We start from the raw sequence: 27,121 nt of genomic DNA, 5'->3' as shown, positions 1-27,121 counted from the left end.
ATTTAGTGGTAGGCGATACCTTTGAAAAAATAGAAATACTTTTTAAAAATAAAAATATTATATTCTACTTGGTTAACAGTTATGCTTCATTGTATTTCCACAGGGGAGCAAATTTTACTTTCTGACAATGCAGCTTCTCTTGCAGTGCAGGTAAATATGTAAATAATGTAATATCTTTTTCACCCCCTAGGTGGTTTGCGTCATTTTGAGTTGCAATTATATTTTTCCCCTTCCAAAAAGTCTGATACTATATGTTTAGATTTTTTCTGTGTGATTTACCATTATCTATATAACATTGCTTCTTTGTGAAGAATAATTTTATTATGTAATAATATTCAGTTAATTGTCAGTATATAAAATAAAAATTATTATTTTTTTAGAAATCACTTTTATGTGCTAGGCGCATTCTGTGTCTTAGTTGTTTTGCTTTTGGCTGGATATGATGGTGTTGATTATTTGGGGTGATATGTTCATTTGTGGACTCACAATTATTTTCTAATTCGTTCAGATTTATTTATCACATATTTTTAAGCATTGTTTTGCTTATTGCACTCATTGGCCTCTAGCTTTTAATCTGTTTGGTAATCTTGTAGCAGTGTTCTGGTTCTCTAGCCACTCCTCATATATTTATTGATTACATGAGTGTTTATTATCCCCAAAACCATTTATGAAATGTAACAGCTCTTCAAATTGTATATAACATTTGTATAATCCAAAAAAATTAGTGCCCCTGTAAACTTTAAGCTACATTAGAGGAAGAATAGGATACTTGGGGATGGTTTGCTTAAAAAACAATGTTTATGATGTAGGTTACGGAATTAGAGTTATCCAAACATTTTACATATTTAGCTGCTATTTACTTAGCTTGTGTAGTTTAACATAGGACTGAGCATGTAGACTGTATCCACTAAATGTCTACTGTATGAATGGTTTATAAGTGTGGTAAAAGTAATCATGCCTTGATAACCAATGTAAAAGTAAATGATTTTCAATCTTTATATCTTTGGAAAGACAGTTTGAAGGCACTGTGAATATTTTAGTTGAAGCACTGATTCTTAACCCTTTTAAAATTGCTGTTTTGGGGATAACCCTTTCAGGATCTGGCAAAAGCTCTAGAACATTTTAACAGAAAATATCCCCAGGCTATTCTGCATATGGTTTCAGTAGGTTTACTGATTTCCCTGCTGAAGCTATCTGGATCCCCTAGGAAGAGCCCCTAAAACTACCTAATACTAGTTTAGGAAGTGCTGAAATAATTTTCATCAAATAGAAAGGTATTTTGGGTAGGAATAGACAGTGGTTTCCAACTGGGCAGCTCTTTAGTACTGCCCCTACCGCCACCCTGTGACATTTGAAAATATTTAAGTGTTTTTGCTTGTCAAAACGGTTGACGGGTTGAGTGCTATTCTCATCCATTGGGTAGATGCCAGAGATGCTGCTAAAAATCCTAAAACATACCGAGTAGTCCCTGCACAAGAAACAATTATCCAGCCCCAAATGTAAATAGATTTGTCAAGGTTGACAAACCCTGGAATAGATGGGTTAGCCAGTTTTCAGTACAAACCAAAATACCAGTATATTACCATTTAAAAAAACTAACGTTTTAAATAATCCAGAGAAGGGAGGAAAAAATAAATCTTAGTGTGTATTTTATTTGTTAATTCTATTTTTATGATTTCTATTAATTTGCTTTCTCATGATTTCTCAAATCATAGTTGCAATTAAAAATAAAACCAGAAAAAAGGATCTTCTACAATGTAGAATTTTCCTTAACCATTTCAGTATTTTTATCCTACATATGTCACTTCGATGATAAATTAAGCAGCATATATTAAAATTTCTTGGTTTTCTTCAATATTCTTTGGCTTGACAGCTGATAGTAGCCATGACTATAAATGTGACTTTTCCAGATATCTGATGTAAACTTTATGGAGTAATTTTCTTCTATATAGTGGGCCAGCATTCTTTTAGAAGAATCAGTTAAAGGCCTACATTTGATGTATAAAATTGATCAAAACAATGTGACAGGTATCCACAAACTGGATTATTTTCTAGAAGATACCAGATATCAAACATCAGATATTTTAATAGTCTGCCAGTTAGGCCATTAGGAAATTTAAATTTTACTTAACACATACACTTGGTGTTTATTATACCTCTGAAACTAAGTGATTAGGTCTTTTTGGACTCTTAAGAACTTTTATGATTTCAGTTTAAAAATAATTTTTTTTTCCTGTAGCTATTTCCCCTTAGATTTGCTTTCCTTCACTCTTGTATGTTGAGTATAGTGAAGTATTAGTATAGCATGTTTCTCTGGTCCCTTGAGCCAAATGTGTATATTTGCAGTATTGTTCTCACATGCACACACTAGAGAGACAGAGAGAGAGAGAGATCTTCCATTCTGTACTTGTGCTTTGAAGGACTTAAGCTTATGCTGATTGGAAAAAGTAACTTTGATAATAATTCTCTGTTACTATTCTCTGTTACCCCCAAATCCAAACCAGCCATCTAATAAATACACAATGTTGGCCACATTTGTGATTTGAAATTTTCTAGGAGCCTCATTTAAAAAAAGCAAAAAGAAATAGGCAAAATGTATTTTAATAATATGCATTATTTTACCCACTGTATCCAAATATTATTTTAATATGTAACCAATACATAATTTATTAATGGGACTTTTTATATTAAGTTCAAAATCTGATGTGTATTTTACACTTACAGTACCTGTTAATTTATGCTAGCCAGATTTCAAATGCCCAGTAGTCTCGCGTAGCTAGTGGCTTTTGTGTTAGACACTGCAGGTTTAGAATACAATATGAGCAAATACATATATGCTCTCAAAGGTTTTGGCAAAAATTATTTAAGAAGTTTATGTCTATTGATTGAATATATGCTGTCTTTTATAGAAGATTCCAATTGGTATCTGTTTCAAAAACAGCAAACCCTAAATAGAGCTCTTTGTTTCAATTTTGCTCAAATGTAAAATAGAAATATAATAGAAGCTATCCTGTTGGGTAGGATAGGATTGAATATGTTAACATATTGAATATGAGGATTGAATATGTTAACGTATGTAAAGCGTACCTGGCATAAGGTAAATATGCAATGAATGCTGTTTATTACTTCTTTCTCTCCTAATTCTTTGAAAGAAATACATGTTTTCAATGTCAGTAAGAGGAATGGAAGCTTGCAGCCTTGATAGTACCTGAAAACACTAGAGTAATTGAAAATAAATGTTATGTGTAAGAATCTTTTTTGGACATGTTTGTGTTTGTGTGAACATTAATTTTTGTAATCATTCTTTATCTAAAAATTAATATTGAATGCTTTAATGCAAACAAAATTTTGTTGATACTGAATAATATATTTTAAAACAGTATTTATTGAATACTTTTATTGTATAAGACACTGTATTGAAAGCTTTTATGTGGAGCATTGCGTTCAATCCTTCCCATGACCCTAGTGCACAGTACTATTATTATCCTCATTTTAAAGATGTGGAAACTGAAGCTCAAAGATGCTTCGCCCACATTCATAGAACCCACAAATTGTGGAGATAAACAGAAAACAACAACATTGGTTGAGTGCCACCTGTGCTTGTCACTGTGCTGAGCTCTTAATTCATACTAACCCATTTAATCCTTATAACAACTATAGGAGGTAAGTGCTGTATAAGGTAGGTATCATAAATAATCCTTTCACACAGCTACCCTATGAGGTAGGTACTATTATTATTCCTACTTTCCTACAGATTAGGAAGGTAAGGCAGAGAGGTTAAACAGTGAGCTCAAAGTTACATAAATAGTACTTGGCAGAGCTGGAATGCAGACCCAGGAAGTCTGGATCGACAGTCCACACTCATAATACTTTGCTGCATATTGGTCTAGCCCAGTGATAACAGATATTGAAGTTTCACCTAACAATAAGTGACCATTTAATCACAAATTATTTCTGACATTTCTTAGTAAATTATATCTTATGATTAATAGTTTACATTAAGGAGTAAAAGAACATGTCTTAGCTTTTGTATCTTTGAAATGGGATAAAGATAGTCTTACCTCTATAATATCATGAAGCTCAAGTTAGGTAATGAATGAGAAATTCTTTTGAAAAAAATGAAAGGAATAGGAATGTAAGATGTCGAATACAGAATTAGTGCCTATTTTGACTTCAAAGATTTATGTACATATTTTGTGAGTGTCCTTATATAATAAAATGTTACTTTCTAATAAGTTTTAGAAGTCCAATGTGCTATCTGTTGTGCAACAGAGACTTTCGAGTAAGTTTTAGAAAGAATTTCGCTTTATGTATGTGAAGCCAATTTTAAAAATCTGGTGGTTTTTTTTTTTTTGTACGGCTTAACCTAGATGTTATAAAAATTTGAATTTGTTTTTTAGAGTGTCTCAAACTGATGATCATTATTAGAATATTGCATGAACAAGTAATCTTACTTTGTCCTTTTTACTTCAAGTAGGAATAGCATTTAAGGTCAAGTCAAGGAGAATGTCCTTGTTCCATTTAATAATTTTACTTTTTCTTACTCTTTGTTAATAAATACTTTTCTCTAAAAATGAAAGGGAAGACAACAGAAAAAAACTATTTTATTTCTGTTGAATATAGTATATAATTTAAAAGTCAGCATTTTGTTTTGTTTTGTTTTTTTGAGATGGAGTCTAGCTCTGTCGCCCAGGCTGGAGTGCAGTGGCGTGATCTCGGTTCACTGCTGGCATGATCTCCCGCTCACTGCAACCTCCATTTCCCAGGTTCAAGTGATTCTCCCACTTCAGCCTTCTGAGTAGCTGGGATTACAGGTGTGTGGCACCAAGCCCAGCTGATTTTTTTGTATTTTTAGTAGAGACGGGGTTTCACCATGTTGGCCAGGCTGGTCTTGAATTCCTGACCTCAAATGATCCACCTGCCTCAGCCTCCCGAAGTGCTAGGATTACAGGTGTGAGCCACTGCACCTGACCAAAAGTCAGCATTTTTATAGGCCCCATTAATGCTGGATCATGAACACTCACATTTCAGATTTGATGATAAATACTTAGCTGACCCTTGCATTTTCCTTTTAGCAAATGATGCTTTCTAGAAGGATGTATTAATTATTGGCTAATGATAATATCCAAATGTAGTGTTTGGGAAAGAGCAGGAGAGAGGAATATCTGTCTTTCTTTTGAGGCTGCAGGTTGATTATTGCCTTAGAGACAAAACTTTGAGTGTGAAAATACAGCTGCTGTAAATTTGTCATGTCATTTAAATGGCCATAGTGGACAGCTACCTGCAGAATTTTAGAGGAAATGATTTTGAATTTTCAGTTTGGTTGGATACATTCTGTTTTAAACGAGCTGTTCAGGGTTTTATGCCGTTTTAAAGGATCAGTTTAAACCTGATGTAAATAGAAGTAGGATGACATGAGTGGACATATTTTAATAAATAATATAATATTTTATGAAAAACATTTAAAAAATTGACAAAACTTTATTAAAGCCTCATAAAGTATAAAGTTTTAGGTTTTTAAAATTTGTACATTCCTCTCAATTTGATTGTCCTCTGTCAGATGAGGCTTCTGAATTCACTTTCAGGGTTAGGTGAAGGAAAGGAAAGCTAAGGGATAAATAGAATTTAGTAAACATTTATGAGATATAGAGACTTGTAAAATCCTTTTCAGTATTCCAAACAAGCAAAATGGAGGCTGCAGATGTTTCTTTGATATCACTGAGTTTAAATTCTTCAGACTGATTGTCTTATATTACATTATTATAGTTTGTGTGCCAGAAATGTTAAAGCATTTTGCTGATTTATGCTCATAAGACATTGGATTATTTCAGTATATAAAATGTGATCTTTATCAAGATAATTGTGAACTTAAATTGCAAATAGAATCTAGCAGATTAAAAAACAAATGTCAATATTAGTTTCTCAACACTTAAATGGCATGGTGTATATAAAACATTAAAATTAGTCAGTGTAGAATTTGTGGAAATGAAGTATTTTCAAAATAGAATTAGGTGGCTATAGGAGTTGTTGTTTTTAGTAATTAGTGAAATGATGTAAAATGGTTATAAAGGGTAATGGTTTACTGATATAAATATGTATTTATTTATGTATAACAAAAATTCACGCTCCTGCAGTTCTGAGAGATTGCAACTTAGAATATCAACTGTATACTTTTTTGTTTAAAAAGTAAATGGCAAGCAGGATTTTATAATTTGTTGCTATTAAACAGAACCATAAAGATATAGTAGTAAGATAGAAAAACAACAGCCTTTTTTTTAAACAGAACAAGGCTAGAATTTTTCATTATTAGATATACAATATCAACATAATCAATCCGGCAGCATTATATTTGAGCTGAAGATACACTTAAATTTGAGGCCATACACTACCCTGTGTGAATGAAACATCTTTCATATAGTTCTAAGATGAAATTACCCTTGAATGAATAGCATCTTCATTTATCTTCAAACCCCTTCTGTGCTTTTAGTGAATCTACTCTTTCAACATCTGCAACAAGAATTACATTATACCATTATACCAGAGTACTTCTGCAGTGTGAAATAGATTGGTTTGGAAAATGAACCTGGCTTTGCTATAAATTACATTCACAGGTACAAAGGAATTTGTTATTTTGTTTAAAATAGTCACAAATATAATTAAGGTCTTAATTTATGTTAAACTACAAATATGGCTATTATGGTAACTGGATTAGGGACTTAATCTGTCACTTCAAGAATGATACCTAACACTTTTCATTTATAACCTTAGATACATTATTTCAATTACAGGGTCTGCAGCTGTTTGATATAAAAATGAATTATTTTATAGATAGATTTGTTCATGGTTTTTAATTTTAAATCATGCCTCTTCAGTAAGGTAGAAAATAATTCTTCAGTTGTCACAAATTTTCCTTTGTGTCTGGTTGAAAAAGGATATGAATTAAAATTCACGATTTTTGTTTTGTGTCCTGAAAATGGCATTGCATGCTTGAGAATAGTCGTTAGTGAATTCTTACATAAAATATTTCAAATTTAATTAGGAAATGAATAGAAGCTTTGTCCTAAAGAAGAAAAACCTGAGGTCTGCTGTCTGAGGATAGCTTTACCTGGTTGGACTGAAAATGGATTGCTACCTATCTAGAATTTGAATAACTTTGTTCATGTGACTTACATAAATTTAGAAGCTGTGTTTATAACCCCTCGAATCCCAGGGTATTAATCAGTGTAAAGCATCTAATCTTTAAAAACTTATTAAAGGCAATTCTTCAAAATTTTGAATTACCTTTATATTTTTATTGGCAAGCAATGCTGATTTTATTGCTTAGGTGCAACTAAAGAGAGTGGGCTGTGTATCTAACTTGAAAGACAGATGTTCATTTTGTCTTTGGAATAGAGAAGACGAAAGAAGACAGTTGGTGCTGGTCATTGGCAAGTGTTTCAATATTGAGTTACTATTAGTTAATTAAAAAGAAATGAGTATATGTTCCTGACATCTGCTAGTTCATCCTAAGAATTTTAATTTTTTTTTTGTTATTTATCAGTTGGGAATTTTTTTGTAAGTAACAAATTTTAAAGTATTCATTATAGGAGCTCAGAAAAAGAATATATATATATTTTCCTTTTCTCCCCAACTGTTCATTGAGTGCTAACTATGTAACTGGTGTTGTGTTAGGTTATTGGGTTACAAGAATTGTTCTTTCTGTACTTTTGACTATTTTATAACTCTTGCTTAATTTTGACCCTACAACTTGATGAAAGTTGTAAACAAGATAGACATGGTCTGTATGTACTAATGAAGCTTATATTCTTGGGAGGAGGGGCTTTTATCAGTTCATTTATCGGTTTTATCAGCATGTTATTTATATGTAATTCTCACAAGGAAAGCTTATATCCTTCTCTATTCTAGTTGTCTTTTTTGTTGCTTTCAGAAATAACCTGATTTTTTTCTGTAGCTGTCAGATGTTGATGTATCTAAAATTGACTCACATATTCCAGGAGTAGTTCCTAGGTGAGAGTTTTATTAAGGAAGGTCAGTCTATGAAGTGATATGTCTTCAAATGTTCTCTCAAATAACATTTCATATTTTTTGGTAATAAATTCACTCTCTTTGAAGCTTTTTATGCTTATTGAATTGTGTTTTCTGATTTCTACATAGATCATTATTACTATTTTTTATACGTTAAGTTCTAGGGTACATGTGCACAATGTGCAGGTTTGATACATAGGTATACATGTGCCGTGTTGGTTTGCTGCACCCATCAACTCTTCATTTACATTAGGTATTTCTCCTAATGCTATCCCTCCCCCAGCACCCCCACCCCCTGACAGGCCCCAGTGTGTGATGTTCCCTGCCCTGTGTCCAAGTGATCTCATTGTTCAATTCCCATCTGTGAGTGAGAACATGTGGTGTTTGGTTTTCTGTCCTTGTGATAGTTTGCTGAAAATGGTTGTTTCCAGCTTCATGCATGTCCCTGCAAAGGACATGAATTCATCCTTTTTATGGCTACATAGTATTCCATGGTGTATATGTGCCACATTTTCTTAATCCAGTCTATCATTGATGGACATTTGGGTTGGTTCCAAGTCTTTGCTATTGTGAATAGTGCCTCAATAAACATGTGTGCATGTGTCTTTATAGTAGCTTGATTCATAATCCTTTGGGTGTATACCCAGTAATGGGATTGCTGGGTCAAATGGTAATTCTAGTTCTAGATCCTTGAGCAATCGCCACACTGTCTTCCACAATGGTTGAACTAATTTACACTCCCACCAACAGTGTAAAAGCATTCCTATTTCTCCACATCCACTCCAGCATCTGTTTTTTCCTGACTTTTTAATGATTGCCATTCTAACTGGCATGAGATGGTATCTCATTTTGGTTTTGATTTGCATTTCTTTGATGACCAGTGATGATGAGCATTTTTTCATGTGTCTGTTGGCTGCATAAATGTCTTCTTTTGAGAAGTGTCTGTTCATATCCTTCATCCACTTTTTGATGGGGTTGTTTTTTTCTTGTAAATTTGTTTGAGTTCTTTGTAGATTCTGGATATTAGCCCTTTGTCAGATGGGTAGATTGCAAAAATTTTCTCCCATTCCGTAGGTTGCCTGTTCACTCTGATGGTAGTTTCTTTTGCTGTGCAGAAGCTCTTTAGTTTAATTAGATCCCATTTGCCTATTTTGGCTTTTGTTGCCATTGTTTTTGGTGTTTTGGACATGAAGTCCTTGCCCATGCCTATGTCCTGAATGGTATTGCCTAGGTTTTCTTCTAAGTTTTTTATGGTTTTAGGTCTAACATTTAAGTCTTTAATCTATGTTGAATTAATTTTTGTATAAGGTATAAGGAAGGGGTCCAGTTTCAGCTTTCTAAATATGGCTAGCCAGTTTTCCCAGCACCATTTATTAAATAGGGAATCCTTTCCCCGTTTTTTGTTTTTGTCAGGTTTGTCAAAGATCAGATGGTTGTAGATGTGTGGTGTTATTTCTGAGGCCTCTATTCTATTCCATTGGTCTATATATCTGTTTTGGTACCAGTACCATGCTGTTTTTGTTACTGTAGCCTTGTAGTAGAGTTTGAAGTCAGGTAGCGTGATGCCTCCAGCTTTGTTCTTTTTGCTTAGGATTGTCTTGGCAATGCGGACTCTTTTTTGGTTCCATACGAACTTTAGATTTTTCCAATTCTGTGATGAAAGTCATTGGTAGCTTGATGGGGGTGGCATTGAATCTAATTACTTTAGGCAGTATCGCCATTTTCACGATATTGATTTTTCCTATCCATGAACATGGAATATTCTTCCATTTGTTTGTGTCCTCTTTTATTTCCTTGAGCAGTGGTTTGTAGTTCTCCTTGAAGAGGTCCTTCACATCCCTTGTAAGTTGGGTTTCTGGGTATTTTATTCCCTTTGAAGCAGTTGTGAATGGGAGTTCACTCATGATTTGGCTCTGTTTGTCTATTAATGGTGTATAGGAATGCTTGTGATTTTTGCACATTGATTTTGTATCCTGACACTTTGCTGAAGTTGCTTATCAGCTTGAGATTTTGGGCTGAGACGATGGAGTTTTCTAAATATACAGTCATGTCATCTGCAAACAGGGACAGTTTGACTTCCTCTTTTCCTAATCGAATACCCTTTATTTCTTTCTCTTGCCTGATTGCCCTGGCCAGAACTTGTAACACTATGTTGAATAGGAGTGGTGAGAGGGGGCATCCTTGTCTTGTGTGGGTTTTCAAAGAGAATGCTTCCCGTTTTTGCCTATTCCGTATGATATTGGCTGTGGGTTTGTCATAAATAGCTCTTATTATTTTGAGATATGTTCCATCAATACTTAGTTTATTGAGACTTTTTAGCATGAAGGGCTGTTGAATTTTGTCAAAGGCCTTTTCTGCATCTATTGAGATAATCATGTGGTTTTTGTCATCGGTTCTGTTTATGTGATGGATTATGTTTATTGATTTGCATATGTTGAACCAGCCTTGCATCCCAAAGATGAAGCCGACTTGATCGTGGTGGATAAGGTTTTTGATGTGCTGCTGCTGGATTCGGTTTGCCAGTATTTTATTGAGGATTTTGGCATTGATGTTCATCAGTAATGTTGGTCTAAAATTCTCTTTTTTTTGTTGTGTCTCTGCCAGGCTCTGGTATCAGGATGATGATGGCCTCATAAAATGAGTTTGGGAGGATTCCCTGTTTGGAATAGTTTCAGAAGCAATGGTCCCAACTCCTCTTTGTACCTCTGGTAGAATTCGGCTGTGAATCCGTCTGGTCCTGGACTGTTTTTGGTTGGTAGGCTATTAATTATTGCCTCAATTTCAGAGCCTGTTATTGGTCTATTCAGAGATTCAGCTTCTTCCTAGTTTAGTCTTGGGAGGGTGTATGTGTCTAGGAATTTATCCATTTCTTCTAGATTTTCTAGTTTATTTGCGTAGAGGTGTTTATAGTATTCTCTGATGGTAGTTTGTATTTCTTTGGGATCGTTGGTGATATCCCCTTTGTCATTTCTTATTGTGTCTATTTGATTCTTCTCTCTTTTCTTCTTTATTAGTCTTGCCAGCGGTCTATCAATTTTGTTGATCTTTTCAAAAAACTAGTTCCTAGATTCATTGATATCTTGAAGGTTTTTTTGTGTCTCTATCTCTTTCAGTTCTGCTCTGATCTTAGTTATTTCTTGCCTTCTGCTAGCTTTTGAATGTGTTTGCTCTTGCTTCTCTAGTTCTTTTTATTGTGATGTTAGGGTGTCGATTTTAGATCTTTCCTGCTTTCTCTTGTCGGCATTTAGTGCTATAAATTTCCCTCTACACGCTGGTATAAATCTGTCCCAGAGATTCTGGTACGTTGTGTCTTTGTTCTTATTGGTTTCAAAGAACATCTTTATTTCTGCCTTCATTTTGTTATTTACCCAGTAGTCATTCAGAAGCAGGTTGTTCAGTTTCCATGTAGTTGAGCAGTTTTGAGTGAGTTTCTTAATCCTGAGTTCTAATTTGATTGCACTTGGTCTGAGAGACAGTTTGTTGTCATTTCAGTTCTTTTACATTTGCTGAGGAGTGCTTTACTTTCAATTATGTGGTCAATTTTAGAATAAGTGTGATGTGGTGCTGAGAAGAATGTATATTCTGCTGAACTGGGGTGGAGAGTTCTGTAGGTGTCTATTAGGTCTGCTTGTTGCAGAGCTGAGTTCGGGTCCTGGATATCCTTGTTAACCTTCTGTCTTGTTGATCTGTCTGATATTGACAGTGGGGTGTTAGAGTCTCCCATTATTATTGTGTGGGAGTCTAAGTCTCTTTGTAGGTCTCTAAGGACTTGCCTTAAGATTCTGGGTGCTCCTGTATTGGGTGCATATATATTTAGGATAGTTAGCTCTTCTTGTTGAATTGATCCCTTTACCATTAAGTAATGGCTTTCTTTGTCTCTTTTATCTTTGTTGGTTTAAAGTCTATTTTATCAGAGACTGGGATTGCAACCCCTGCTTTTTTTTTTTGCCTTCCATTTGCTTGGTAGATCCTCCCCCATCCCTTTATTTTGAGCCTACGTGCATCTTTGCACATGAGATGGGTCTCCTGAATACAGCCCACTGATGGGTCTTGACTCAATATGCCAGTCTGTGTCTTTTAATTGGGGCATTTAGCCCATTTACATTTAAGGTTAGTATTGTTATGTGTGAATTTGATCCTGTCCTTTTGATATTAGCTGGTTATTTTGCCTGTTAATTGATGCAGTTTCTTCATAACATCGATGATCTTTACAATTTGGCCTATTTTTGCAGTGGCTAGTACTGGTTGTTTTCTTTCCATGTTTAGTGCTTCCTTCAGGAGCTGTTGTAAGGCAGGCCTGGTGGTGACAAAATCTCTCAGCATTTGCTTGTTTGTAAAGGATTTTATTTCTCCTTCACTTATGAAGCTTAGTTTGGCTGGATATGAAATTCTGTGTTGAAAATTCTTTTCTTTAACAATGTTGAATATTGGCCCCCAGTCTCTTCTGGCTTGTAGGGTTTCTGCTGAGAGATCCGCTGTTAGTCTGATGGGCCTCCCTTTGTGGGTAACCCGACCTTTCTCTCTGGCTGCCCTTAACATTTTTTCTTTCATTTCAACCTTGGTGAATCTGACAATTATGTGTCTTGGGGTTGCTCTTGTTGAGGAGTACGTTTGTGGTGTTTTCTGTATTTCCTGAATTTGAATGTTGGCCTACCTTGCTAGGTTGGGGAAGTTCTAGTGGATAATATCCTGAAGATTGTTTTCCAGCTTGGTTCCATTCTCCCCATCACTTTCAGGTACACCAATCCAACATAGATTTGGTCTTTTCACATAGTCCCATATTTCTTGGAGGCTTTGTTTGTTTCTTTTTACTCTTTTTTCTCTAACCTTGTCTTCTCACTTTATTTCATTAATTTGATCTTCGATCACTGATACCCTTTCTTCCACTTGATCGAATCGGCTATTGAAGCTTGTGCATGCGTCGTGAAGTTTTCATACCATGGTTTTCAGCTCCATCAGGTCATTTAAGTTCTTCTCTACATTGTTTATTCTAGTTAGCCATTTGTCTAATCTTTTTTCAAGGTTTTTAGCTTCCTTGCGATGGGTTCGAACATCCTCCTTTATCTTGGAGTAGTTTGTTATTACCGACCTTCTGAAGCCTACTTCTGTCAACTCCTGAAAGTCATTCTCCATCCATCTTTGTTCCATTGCTGGCGAGGAGCTGTGTTCCTTTGGAGGAGGAGAGGCGCTCTGATTCAGAATTTTCAGCTTTTCTGCTCTGGTTTCACTCCATCTTTGTGGTTTTGTCTACCTTTGGTCTTTGATGTTGGTGACCTACAGATGGGGCTTTGGTGTAGATGACATTTTGTTGATGTTGATGCTATTCCTTTCTGTTTGTTAGTTTTCCTTCTAACAGTCAGGTCCCTCAGCTGCAGGTCTGTTGGAGTTTGCTGGAGGTCCACTCCAGACTCTGTTTGCCTGGGTATCACCAGCGGAGGCTGCAGAACAGCAAATATTGCTGCCTGATCCTTCCTCTGGAAGCTTCTTCCCAGAGGGTCACCGAACTATATGAGGTATCTTTTGGCCCTTAATGGGAGATGTCTCCGAGTTAGGCTACACGGGGGTCAGGGACCTACTTGAAGAGGCAGTCTGTCTGTTCTCAGAGCTCAAACGTTGTGCTGGGAGAACCACTGTTCTCTTCAGAGCTGTCAGACAGGGACGTTGAAGTCTGCAGAAGTTGTCTGCTGTCTTTTGTTCAGCTATGCCCTGCCCACAGAGGTGGAGCATAGAGGCAGTAGGCCTTGTTGATCTGCGGTGGGCTCTGCCCAGTTTGAGCTTCCAGGTGGCTTTGTTTACCTACTCAAGCCTCAGCAATGGAGGACGCCCCGCCCCCAGCCATGGGGCTGTCTCACAGATCGATCTCAGACTGCTGTGCTGGCAGTGAGCAAGGCTCTGTGGGCGTGGGAGCCACTGAGCCAGGCACGGGAGAGAATCACCTTGTCTGCCGGTTGCTAAGACCGTGGGAAGAGCACAGTATTTGGGTGGGAGTGTCCTGTTTTTCCAGGCAGTCTGTCACGGCTTCCTTTGGCTAGGAAAGGGATATCCCCTGACTCCTTGCGCTTCCTGGGTGAGGCAGTGCCCCACCCTGCTTTTCCTAGCCCTCCGTGGGCTGCACCCACTGTCCATCCAGTCCCAGTGAGATGAACCAGGTACCTCAGTTGGAAATGCAGAAATCACCCGTCTTCTGCGTCGATCATGCTGAGAGCTGCAGACTGGAGCCATTCCTGTTTGGCCCTCTTGTGGTTGTGGGCCAGATCATTATTAATAGTTTTTAAGTTGAATTCCTGTTACTGTTTTCTAAAGCAGTATCAACTTATTGATAGTTGTAATTATTGATTTTTTAAAATATCTCTGAACTTAACAAGAGTTACATCTAACTTTTTAAAGCAGTGAGCTCTGAACCCATAAAATTATAAAATGCTAATTTTTGCTGTAGTTTGCTAGCTTTCTGTGAACTTAGGAATGTTTGCATTTATTTTTAGGAATACCTATGGCTTGTTCATTAAGCAAATGTTTACTGAGACTTTACTGTATGCCAAGGACTAAAGCAGTAAACAAGATAGACATTGTCTGTATATACTAATGGACCATATATTCTTGGGGGACGGAGTCCTTTTGTCAGTTCATTTATCAGTTTTATCAGTGTGTATGACTCTAAAACTTATTCACAAACATCTATATCAATATTTAGATATCTTGTTTTTACTTTGTTAGAAAAGATTATATTATATAATTATATATATTGAAAACATAAAGCATATATTCACTATTCTTTTGAAAAGTGCTGTTGGGCCGGGCGTGGTGACTCATGCCTGTAATCCCAGCACTTTGGAAGGCTGAGGCGGGTGGATCACCTGAGGTCAGGAGTTTGAGACCAGCCTGTCCAACATGGTGAAACCCCATGTCTACTAAATATAAAAAATTAGCCAGGGATAGTGGCTTGTGCCCGTAATCCCAGCTACTCATGAGGCTGAGGTGAGAGAATTGCTTGAATTTGGGAGGCAGAGGTTGCAGTGAGCCGAGATCGTACCATTGCACTCCAGCCTGGGCAACAACAGTGAAATGCCATCTCAAAAAAAAAAAAAAAAAAAGAAAGAAAGAAAAGTACTTTTGGTTATTTTCCTTTATTCTTTTTGACATCTTTCTAGAAATTTTTATCTCAGTACACAATCTTGGTATTTTGATTTTATAGGAGTAAATACAATTAAATTATAGTATATAATAATTATTTTAATTTTTCTCATAAGGAGACATTAAAAGGTAATCAAATAAATGAACCCAGCTTTCTTTTGAAGTCACCAAGGTTAAGTGGTCTTTCTTCCTTTGCAGATGAACAAATGAGTATTTATTATTATGAATGTCGTTACTACTATTAATAATAATACCTTATATTTTTTGAATTACTCTGTGTCAGATAGTGTATAAAGTGTTTAGTACAGAACTTCAGTTAATCTGCCTGATTGTCTAATTTAGAAATGAGAAAGCTTCTGAGATAAAGGTACTTTTTCAAGCTAACACAGTTCCCAGGATTCTACCCAGAGAGCTCTCTCTGATCTTCTGCTCATTAACTTCATATTGTTCTATACTGATTCTTTTTTTTTTTCTTTCTTTTTTTTTTTGGAGATAGGATCTCACTCTGTCACCCAGACTGGAGTGCAGTGGTGCGATCTTGGCTCACTGCAACCTCCATCTCCCAGGCTCAAGTGATTCTCCCACCTCAGCCTCCCAAGTAACTGAGATTACAGGTGGGCAGCACCACCACCTAGCTAATTTTTGTATTTTTAGTAGAGACGGGGTTTCACCATTTTGGCCAGCTGGTCTTGAACTCCTGACCTCAAATAATTCACCCGCCTTGACCTCCCAAGGTGCTGGGATTAGAGGCATGGGCCACCACTCCTGGCCTTATTGTTCTATACTGATGCTTAAGACTGATGCAGAGGATTTCCTTCTTTTAAATGTATGTTCACTCTAATCTTTTTTTCACTTAGGTAACTTGCTTTCAAAATCTGTACTCTGTTAGGATCCATTAGGTTCTGCTAGGGTACTTAATCAATAAAATGTGCTGGTGGTTGCCCAGTCATGAGTGGTAGAGTTTATGACTCAGCAACAGAAAGTAAGAATAAAGGATGGTAAGGACAGCAATCTCAGTGAGTTAGCATCATTCTTGTGCACAGTAGCCACCAAGGCTGACTATTTCCATTCAACCATGTTGAGCCCTTTTTACCATTTTCTGAACTATGTATTGCTTTTTTTTTTTTTTTTTTAAACTTAATGCAGTTAAAACAAAGGATATTTGATATTTTAAAGTGTTGTAGAGTCTGTTCCCTTACTCCTGTCAGAAACCATCATATTTAGGGCTGGGTGCGTTGGTGGCTCAGGTCTCTAATCCCAGCACTTTGGAATGCCAAGACGGGCAGATCACTTGAGGCCAGGAGTTTGCGACCAGCCTGGCCAACATGGCAAAACCCCGTCTCTACTAAAAATAAAAAAATTAGCTGGGTGTAGTGGTACGTGCTTGTAGTCCCACCTACTTGGGAGGCTGAGGCATGAGAATTGCTTGAGCCTGGGAGGCAGAGATTATGGTGAGCCGAGATTGCACTGCTGCACTCCAGCCTGGGTGACAGAGCAAGACTCTGTCTCCAAAAAAAAAAACAAAAACAAACAAACAAACAAAGAAAACCCAATATATTTACTTTTTTCTGTAAAATAATTGGGTTACTTTTTGGCTTTACATTTAGTTTCAATGATTTCCTCCAACATTTCTTTCTGGAGTATTATTAGTATATTTGGGATTGAAGACTTGAAATTAGATATGTATAATATTTAAGATGTTTTGTTTTGTTGATTTGCACATTAATGTTATTCTGTTTACTTGCTTTTCTTAATTATAAGACCTGCATGCTTACTTTTGACGTCCTGAAGATTGGGCCATAATTGCTGAGATTTTAAAGGATTCAAGCTAACAGTGGTTCCCTCATGTGTAACTTCTCAGTAAATTTTCAGAAGATTATACTGCTCTTATGGGACAGCTTCTTAACTTCTTAAATCTTCTCATTTAACCCAGATGTTAAATTGACTTTTCAGTTTTTAAACTTGGTAGTCTATAGATGCAGGAAGCAGAAAAGACCAAAGATGAAGATGGTTCTTGATTATATTTTTATTCTGCCTGACATCTGTTCTTCTCATTTCTTAACACCTTGATAAATATCATACCTGCGGGAAGTGCTAACAGATAGTATGATGTACATTTGTAGGCACTTCTGTCAGTTGTGTGCATAAAAGGTTGGGTGGCCTTGAGGATTGGGCTTCTCAAATTTTTAATAGAACCTGCTTATCTGGTTTTCAAAGCACGTGGCTGTACTCTTAGCAATTCTAGGCCTTTGAAAAAAGAGTAGAGTTGTCTGCTATTCATTTCTCATCAGAAGTCTATCCAAAAAGTGATAATTAGAGACAACAATCTAAAGACATGTAGGTCCCCTTCCTTCCACCAAAACCTGCTCACCCCACAGTTTTTCCTAGCTTGGTAAATACCAGTTCCATCTTTCTAGTTGTTTATGCCAGAAACTTTTAGTCATTTTTGGAATTCTTTTTCCTATATCCACATCGAGTTATCAGCAAAACTTCTTGACCCTCCCTTAAAAATATAGCTAGAATCTGACGAATCACTTTCATCACTCCCACCCTGGTCCAGGCCACCATCATATCTTGCCTGGATCATTACAAAAGCCTCCTAATTAGTTCTCCTGCTTCAGTGGTTCTGCTCTCAACAGTCTAATTTCTGTGTACTTGTTTGTGTCCTTTGAAGTGTTCGGTCAGATTACAGCAATCCCCAGCTCAACACCTTCTAATGATTTCTTGTCTCATTCAGTAGAAGCCAAAGACCTCACAATTACCTGTAAGATCCTACATGATATTTTTGGTTGCCTCTCTGATCCCATCTCTTAGTACTCACTTCCTCACTCCCACATAGTCATACTGGTCTTGTTAACTGTTGCTGAAACATAGTTGAAGCACAAGCCTGCTTCAGGCGTTTAAACTTGGACTGTTCTCCCCTTAGATATCTGCATGGCTTGCTCCCTAACTTTCTTAGGTTTATGGTCAAATATTACCTTATTAGTGAGGTCTTATCTGACTACCCTATATTTAATAGCCATACCTTTACACTGCCTTGTATTTCTAAGTAACAGGAATTACCATGCATATTTTCTGGTTTATTTGCTTGTTATCTGTCTCCATTGTGATGTAAACTCCATAAGGACTTAGACTTTATGTTGCCTGCTTGTCCCAGTAGCTAGGACAGTCCTTGATACATAGCGGGTGCTCAGTATATACATGTTGAATTTATTTTTGTAGGTACTCACAGTTATGTCTTTCTGGCAAGTTAGCTCACCAGGAAGTTTCATAGTGGACCAAATAGCCTTTGTAGGCCTTTTTGAACTATGTTTTAATGTTTTGCTCTAGGTCATTAGAAGAAACAGCCTCACGAAAAGCAATTTTGCATTTGGCGTATTTCATCTTATGTAATTCAGTAGCCCTTATTAGAGATTCCAGAGGAGAAATGTTTTTTGGAATTTAGTGTAAGAAATCCAGTTGAGGAGCAACCTTACTTTTTATTTATTTATTTATTTATTTATTTGTTTGTTTGGTTGGTTTTTGTTTTGACAGGGTCTTATGCCCATCAGCCAGGCTAGAGTGCAGTGGTGTGATCACGGCTTACTACAGCCTCAACCTGCTGGGCTTAGGTGATTCTCCCACCTCAGCCTCCCAAGTAGCTGGGACTACAGGCACACACCATCATGCTTGTCCATTTTTTTGTATTTTTAGTTGAGACGGGATTTTGCCATGTTGCCCAGGCTGGTCTTGAACTCCTGGGCTCAAGCAATCCACCTACTTCGGCCTCCCAAAGTGCTGGAATTACTGGTGTGAGCCACCTTGCCCAGCTAACCTTATTCTTTTTTGAAGGCTATAAATATTCCGTTGATGGGCATCACAATTTGTTTTAACCAGTCTTTTATTGATAGGTATCAAACTATTGATTATTTTGCTGTTATAAATAGGGCTTAAGTGTGAATATCCTTACACATATCTTGTATAATTTTATATATATATGTTCATATTATGTATTTATAGCAATAACATTTCTAGTTCAAAGGATACGTACGTATAGAATTTTGGTAGACCTTACCAAAGTGCCCTCAAAAGGTCACATTGATTGTATATTACAACCAGTGGTTGACTATAAATTGTGTTTTGGATTTTGACTAAGTGTCTTTAAAAAAAAAAAAAAAAACAACTTTTATTTTTCAGAAGTTTCTGTTGCTTTGTTTTCAAAAATTCACATGACTAAAACTAGACGTTATTGTTTACATTTCCATATGTTCATTTATTTATTCATCTGGTAATCATCATCTGCCTGTTACGTACCAGGCACATAACTTCTTTCCTTCCTTTTTTCCCTCCTTTCTTTTTCTCTCCCTCCCTCTCTCTACACCCTGATCTCTGTTCTTTTTTCTCATCTTAAGATAGTGATACTTGTACATACCTTATAGGGTAAAGTTCTTGTGCAAGTACTTGGCGTATAGTAAGTGCTCAGTAAATATTCACCATTGTAATTTTTCTGTGAAGTTGTCTTGCTCTCTGCAGTTTTGTTTGCCAGTTCCTTTTTCTGTGGTTTGTTTTGGCTCTGTGTTTTGTTTGAGGCTTTCCTCCAAGTGTCTATTGATCTCTGCTAACAATTTATAGTTAAGAGTGAGGCTAAAGAGATGAGGGACTTTTTGACATGTGGATGTCATTGTAGATTGATTACATATTGAGAGGTCGTTTTTGTTAGTCACTATTCCTAGCCCACCCCACCCCCAATAAAACCATCAATATGTAGATTTTTTTTCTCCAGAGAGATATCCTGGAGTGATATTCTATGTTTGGGAGCTTAGAGGGAGAGAGATCCTGTGTGAATCTCGATCAGTATGTATACTTACCCTTAACTTTGCCTCTTTCAGAGTGGCACCTCACCCAGTGCCCTCTGCTGTTTGGGTCCCTCTAGTTCAGTTTCTCCAAAGAATATAGCTTTGTCTCCTGCTAGACTGGGGGAGGGCTAGTTATCTAATGCTTATGTAGACTTTCATCCAGTCCTTTATTTGCTGTCCTATATATCTCACCTCTGCCTTCCAATTTTGGAATCTTCTTAGTTTCTGTGATGCAAATGTATTGATTTTCTACTGTGCAAATTCTTAGGTTTCAGCTTCCTCTGCCCTCTGCCATGCTAAGTCTGTTTTCCATCTTAGAAAAATGAGTTGACATCTCTGGTCTGCTTTTGTCTCCTCTGCTATTCTTTATGTTTTTCTGGGTGTATACCTTTTCTATTTCTTCACTGTTATTTTAATAGATTTTTTTTTAAAGGTTGCGGAGATAAATGTGTAAATTTAGTCCTTCATGTTTAACCAGTTATTGATGATCTGGTAATAGTTTTTTTTTCTTTGAATTTTTTTTTAAAGTAAAAAACCCTACCCCTGACACCCTACCCCTTCAAGTGAATGTTTTTGATGTTATGAATTCAATTAATGTATTCAATATGTTGAAACTACATCAAGCTGATTAAATTTCAGGGTCTTAGAAATCAGGTACAGGCAATTATGTTATGTGTACAATACATATGTGTGCATTTAAAAAATTTCCTACCAGGTACTCACTAAATTTATATATAAAGAATGGATGCAGTTTTAATTCATTCTTTAGTTCTTAGTTTTCATATAAGAATGCATTTGCCTCCTCATTTTAGCAATTGGAGTTGCTCAGTAAATGAGTAATCTTTATATTCTCTCAGAAATTGGAAATACGGTATTTAATGTGTCACCATCATCAAAAGTTGATTGTATCACTTGCAGGGTTTTTGGACACCGTGCTATTATGCAGGTCTTTAAAAATAATGTTTGGTATAATCACTTTCAGATGATGTCAGCCTCTCTTGCTAAGGTCTCCTTTATGTACTGATTACTGTTGTTATATATCCATGCTATCTGATAGACATCCAGTAGACATCATCACATCATACTGTGATGATGGAAGTGTTCTGAATCTGTGCTGTTCAATAAATACAGTAGCCACTAGCCACATGTGCCTGTTGAGCACTTGAAATGTGGCTAGTGTGACTAGGGAATGGAATTTAAAATTTTATTCAAACATTAATTAAGGAGCCACATGTGACTAGTGGCTACCATATTGGACAGCATAGTTATAAAACGTTATTCTGATAGGATGTGCTAAGTGTTTTATTCAAATTATTTTATGTTGTTATTCATTTAAATTAGTTTGGAATAAAGTATTCAACCGAGGAATAAGAGTTAGCTGAGTTGTTCCAAGTTCATTATTCATTATTATAATTTGAAATACATTTTTCTTTGACTTCCATAAGAATAAAAATATGCAGATTGCTATTTCCGAATTGAAAAGAAAATATGTTGTAGATGAGTGTGCCACGCCAGTTATTTGGAGTATTTTTGTGTGCTGATAAGATACTGAAAGTCAAAGCGGAAGGTGAAAGTGAGCCTCTCCAGTGTTTTCTTCCATCTTTCAAGAGAAAGGGGAAATACTGTTTGAGTCAAACCTTGCTATTGTTTTAGAGTGTTTATATTATTGCAAATTGTCATGGTAATGTTTTGGCTTTGCTTTCTTTTTTTGCATGACCATAGCTCACCTTTAATTATTGGGCTCAAGCTATCCTCCTACCATAGCTTCACCGAGTAGCTGGGACTATAGGTGCCTGCCACCACGTGCTGCTAATTTTTTTTGTTTGTTTGTTTTTTGTTTTTTTGAGATGGAGTCTTGCCCTGTCAGCCAGGCTGGAGTGCGGTGGTGCGACCTCAGCTCACTTCAGCCTTTGCCTCCCGGGTTCAAGTGATTCTCCTGCCTCAGCCTTCTGAGTGGCTGGGACTACAGGCACGCGCCACCACGCCCGGCTAATTTTTGTATTGTTAGTAGAGTCAGGGTTTCACCATGTTGGCCAGGCTGGTCTCAAACTCCTGACCTCGTGATCCACCTGCCTTGGCCTTCCAAAGTGCTGGGATTATAGGCATGAGCCACCGCGCCCGGCCTGTGCTGCTAATTTTTAAAAATGTTTGTAGAGAGAAACTCTCACTATGTTTCCCAGGCTGGTCTTGAACTCTTGGCCTCAAGCAATCCTCCCTCCTCGGCCTCTGGAAGCACTGAGACTGGCCTGTTTTTGCATTTTTAAAGTTTGGATGAAAATGCTTTGTGACATCAAACTTTTTTGTGAACTACAGATTAATTGGCTAAGTAGAATTATGCTATCAATTGAGGTCTGTAGTCAGTTGAGTGTCATTTAATTGGTAAAATTGTCAGTTTTTATAAAAAATAAAAAACATGGGACCCAGAAGCATGGGTTTTGGGAGTTGAAGGTTGCATTGAGCTGAGATTGCACCACTGCACTCCAGCCTGGGCAACAGAGTGAAATTCTGTCTCAAAAAAAAAGAAGCATAGGTTTGATTGCAGAACATTACAATTCTGCTTTTATTTTAAGTGAAATACAGCATTTTGGAATATTAATTAGCATAGTTACCACTACGCATGTAGTTTAACAAAATATACTATATTTACTATTTTATACGGTATTATTATTAACAGTTGAATATTATTCAGGCCTTTGAGAAGATGTATTAAACAGTTATTTCAAACTCTTTTTGTTCTACTGAAGGCCTCAATCCCTTCTTAGTTTCTCATTCTCAGCAAATGATTTCTCCTTTCATTTCATAAAATATGAGCACTCACGTTCTTGTTCTTTCTTATCAACTTGCAGTCATCATCACTGATTCCCCACCACCTCTTGCCTTACAGTGGAAAAAGTGTCCTGTTCTGACAAAGACAGATCTCTCCAGCTAAGGTCTTATTTCCTCCCTTTTTACCTATTCTTTTTTTTTTTTTTTTTTTTTTTTTTGAGACAGGTCCTCGTTGTATTGCCCAGGCTGGAGTGCAGTGGTGTGATCATGGCTTATTGCCGCCTTTACCTCCCAGGTTCAAGCAATCCTCCCACCTCAGCCTCTTGAGTAGCTGAGACTAAAGGTGTGCACTACCATGCCTAGCTGATTTTTTTAACTTTTTTTGTAGGAATGGGTTCTGCCTATGTTTTCTAAGCTGGTCTTGAACTCCTGGTCTCAAGTGATCCTTTTGCCTTGGCCTCCCCAAAAGTGCTGAGATTACAGGTGTGAGCCACTGCTCCTGGCCACATGGATCTTGTATATCAGTTATTTCACTTGTTTTATGTAATTTCAGGCTATCCCCATTATTTTTTTTCTCTTTGTGTTTTAATAAGCTCCACTCTTCTTCATATGTAATAGAAGGGAGGCAACCCTTCTCCTCCCTTCTTCCTTTTTTTCTGATCCAGGCTTTTTGAAAGAACTGTTTATATTCATTTTCTCTACTTCTTTCCTTGCAAGCCATGCTTTGACATGATTTTGATGCATGCTGAAGTTTGAGAATCACCACCCTACCCTATCTTTGTGGGTCAGTCAGGAAGCTCACTATTGCTATGAAATGGAATCACTGATTATAGATTTTAGAGGACCGTTAGTTTCCACTTAAATAGACACAGAAGAATCAACTTCTGGTGGGGCAGGATGGTGTTTAAACTTAGAAATCATAACTGTAGGTGAATTAATTAGGATTAGATTTGGCAGTGAGTGACAGAAACCCAATATAGTGATAGCTTAAAAAGATAGTTCACTTCTCGTACAAAGATGGGTAATCCAGGTTTGGTGACTGCATGATTATCAAGAACCTAGGCCCCTTTACTCTCGTTGCTCTACCATTTCTAATGCTCAGCTGCTACTTCATGGTTCTGTTAGGCTGCTATAGCTATAGCCATTCTTTTTACATTCTAGTCAACAGGGAGGAAAAAGAGGAGATACTTTCTCCTTTTAAAGAAACTTCCCAGCAGTTGTCCAGAACTTTTAGTCCAGTTGGCCATACCTAGTTGTAAGGGAACCCGGAAAATAAGTTTTTATTTTAGGCAGTCTTGTGTGCAGATACAGTTTCTACCACTGCAGGGAAAAGGGAGAACATATGTGGCAGGGATAACAGCCTCTGCCATGATAAGCTCTTGGGAGCTTTGAATGGCTCAATCAGTAAACATATTGCTTATTATAAGTAGTGCACTGTGAAAGGTTAATTGTGGGAAAATGAGGGAGACTGGGGGGAGGAGAACAGAATTGCAAAAAAAAAATTAAAAATCTCCCCCTTGGTTTTCTAAGAGATTCCATTTACTTGGGGAGATCAGACATGCATACATAAGTTACAGAGCAATGTAAGAATCAGAGGATGCAATTAGTGGAGGAATCAGACTCATGTGGGATTTATTTTTGGAGGCAGGCATCTCTAAAGGACTGGAGTTTTGAGAAAACAAGAGAATTGACATACTTTTGGGTAAATGGAGTTCTTTGTACAAGATATTAATCACTGTTTTGTACCCTTAACACTTAAGAGTCTTAACACTTATTTCTAATGTAGAGTTGAGGAAGGAATTATAATAAACCTATGAGAAATCTCTGTTGAGTAAAATGATAAATAATATCCTTGTTAATTTATTAATTTATCTTATCTTACTTTTGACAGCTATTTATAGTACTTACAATTTCAAAATAGATAAAAGGTTTGTCTTCCAATTTGTATGTGGTAATTAGAACCATTGTAACTTATGACCTCCCAGTTGTATAACAATGATTTTACAGAAATAACATAGTAAATTTTGTGAGTAGAGAAAAAGAAGCCAAGAAGTCATAGAAGAGAGAACAAGGGGAGTGGACTTTGAGTATTGTAAAAAACAGTGGGTTTGGCAGAGTTCACTGGTGTCTTAAAAACATTTAAAAATGAATTAGTGTGATCTAGTAATAGAGTTTTGCATTTTTTCACGTAATATTATAATGTGTACATTTTTTCTTGATGTAAAATTTTTTTCTAAAGCAAGAGTTTTAAAATTGATTGTGTATAGCATGCCATAGTTTGGATTTACTATAATGATTTACCCCATACCCTTATTATTAGACATTTAAATTGCTTATAACATTTTTGTAACTATGAACAAAGATAAACAGTTTAAGTCTTTAAAAAGTGAACTAGTGAGCACAGAAGCTACATGTTGGAATATAGAGTATTACTGGAGAGAACTTTGAGGTAGCAGAGATAGTATTTTGAGTTTTCCTCTAAAATGGGAAGATGATGATCCTATAGAAAGTAATGGAATGAAGCAATTAATAGCTTATAAAATTTGGACTTTAGTCATCTACTTAAGAAAATTAAAGCAATATATATAGTGTTGCTGGTTTACATAGACTAATATAGTAACATAAATGTGGATAATTTACATTTTATTCCTTAGGTATACATACATACTTTAAGTTTCATGTATTTACTGATGTCTAAATCATACTGATTTTTAAGTAGTTAAATGACATTTTATTTTTGTTTGGAAAACAAATCCTTCACTTTAAATTGGTTCATTGTTTTCTATTAGAGTTTTGTAGTATGAAACTATTCAGTTTAGAAAAGAAATGCATACAAATTTCTGTTCAAATATGTATATGCTTTTACTGGGCTTATTGTATGTATCTTGATTTACAGGCCTTTTTGCAAATGTGTAACTTGCCTATCAAAGTAGTTTGTAGGGCAAATGCAGAATATATGTCTCCATCTGGTAAGTGTGTGTTTTTTTTCTTCTCTGTTAATATTATGGAGTGATAAAATTATAGTGATAGTCCGGTTTGTATCTACATGTTAAAATGCCTGATTTTTTTGTTTACCCTTTGAAGAATCCATGGTTTTAGAAAGTAACAATTGCAAATTTGACAATCTTGGGGTTGGCATATCTATTCATTTCAACGTGATCAGAGATGGTTACTGTTGTGTGGAAATGGTTTTAATAGTAAGGGAATTGTTTTAAATAGTAAATGTTAAGGAAATACATGATCTCAGATTTCCCTAGTCTTAATGTACATAAGACTTTCCTGTTGAGAAAACAAATTTTAGTAATAATGAATCCATTTATTATTCAACACGTCTTTCTAAGTTATATTCTCCCATAATACAGGTGGAAGAAGAGAGATTGTAGAAAAATTAATTTGTCATTAGATCTTGAAGTCATCACTGAATGTTTTTGATTTCTAATTATTTTTTCTAATGCTTAATTTTAACAGGTTTTGAGATGCTTTAGCCTTCCTATTTTTTAAAATCAGTATTATCTTTATGTTAGTAGATTAAATTACTGTCTTAAATAAATCAAAGAATTTTTAATATAAAAATGTGCTACAAAGCTGATAAATAAAGTTATATATAATTACCATGGATGATTATTGTAATTATGGTTTTGTTGGAGCAATAATAAGTAGAATTACTCCTTTTTGAATAAATTATTAAGTATAACTGATTGGTATAAGTGTGTAACATTGCTTTTTAGGGAGACATTTTTCATTTTGATATGATAATTTAGGAGTGACTTGTGTTAAACTTTTTTTTTTCCACCTTAAGTTTTTAAGGGTGGTAGAAATTGTTAAAAGGTATGAAGACACCCCTTCTGTACATACTGTATATTCTTTTATATAAATACTTGGTTTTAGAGGTTTATGAAAATACATTTAGAAAACATGTCCATAAAATACTTTCTAGGCTTGTAAATGTAAGCATATTTTAGATTCTTGGAGGGCATTCATTGACTCATTTTTGTGTTCGTTTTATACATAGATTTTAGGAACTACAGAATTCTGGTGAAATAAGTTATATTGTGTTCTGTCCATCCTTTTCCTGTATGTAGTCATACAAAAAGAGTTTGTATATTTATGTAAAAAGGTTAGTAATCTAATACAAAAGTTCAGATCTTTGGCAAGTGAGAAATCAATATAGTTTATCCACCTGTTTCCTAAAATTACTATACTTAGTGTCATGTAGGTAGATACCTATTTTCTTTTTATTAGACTGCGAAAACAAACAAATATTCTAGAGACATACAAAAATATACATTCTTTCATAGGAGTCTCCTGTAGGTAGATGAAAATGGCACTTTCTACTAAGATATTTAAATTTTATAATATCTCAG

At 35.9% G+C, this 27,121-nt stretch overlaps 1 protein-coding gene across 4 annotated transcripts in view; it reads left to right on the top strand.

Annotated features, from left to right (window-relative positions):
* MTX2 (metaxin 2) overlaps window positions 1–27,121 on the top strand; it is a 71,503-nt gene that overhangs the window by 31,390 nt on the left and 12,992 nt on the right. For 3 of the 4 annotated variants that reach the window (XM_032755307.2, XM_058440892.1, XM_058440895.1), the window contains 2 exons: window positions 104–150; window positions 25,654–25,726. In XM_032755307.2, coding sequence (XP_032611198.1) covers window positions 104–150; window positions 25,654–25,726 — 120 coding nt within the window. Of the gene's footprint in view, window positions 1–103; window positions 151–6,487; window positions 6,612–25,653; window positions 25,727–27,121 lie in introns of all 4 variants that reach the window. The other variant, XM_032755309.2, reaches the window with a different exon arrangement.

This window comes from Hylobates moloch, unplaced genomic scaffold (genome assembly GCF_009828535.3).
Source record: "Hylobates moloch isolate HMO894 unplaced genomic scaffold, HMol_V3 SCAFFOLD_1, whole genome shotgun sequence".
In the NCBI taxonomy this organism is placed as follows: domain Eukaryota; kingdom Metazoa; phylum Chordata; class Mammalia; order Primates; family Hylobatidae; genus Hylobates; species Hylobates moloch.
The sequence above is the reverse complement of the archived record's forward strand: the minus strand, read 5'-3'. Positions and strand labels throughout refer to the sequence as shown.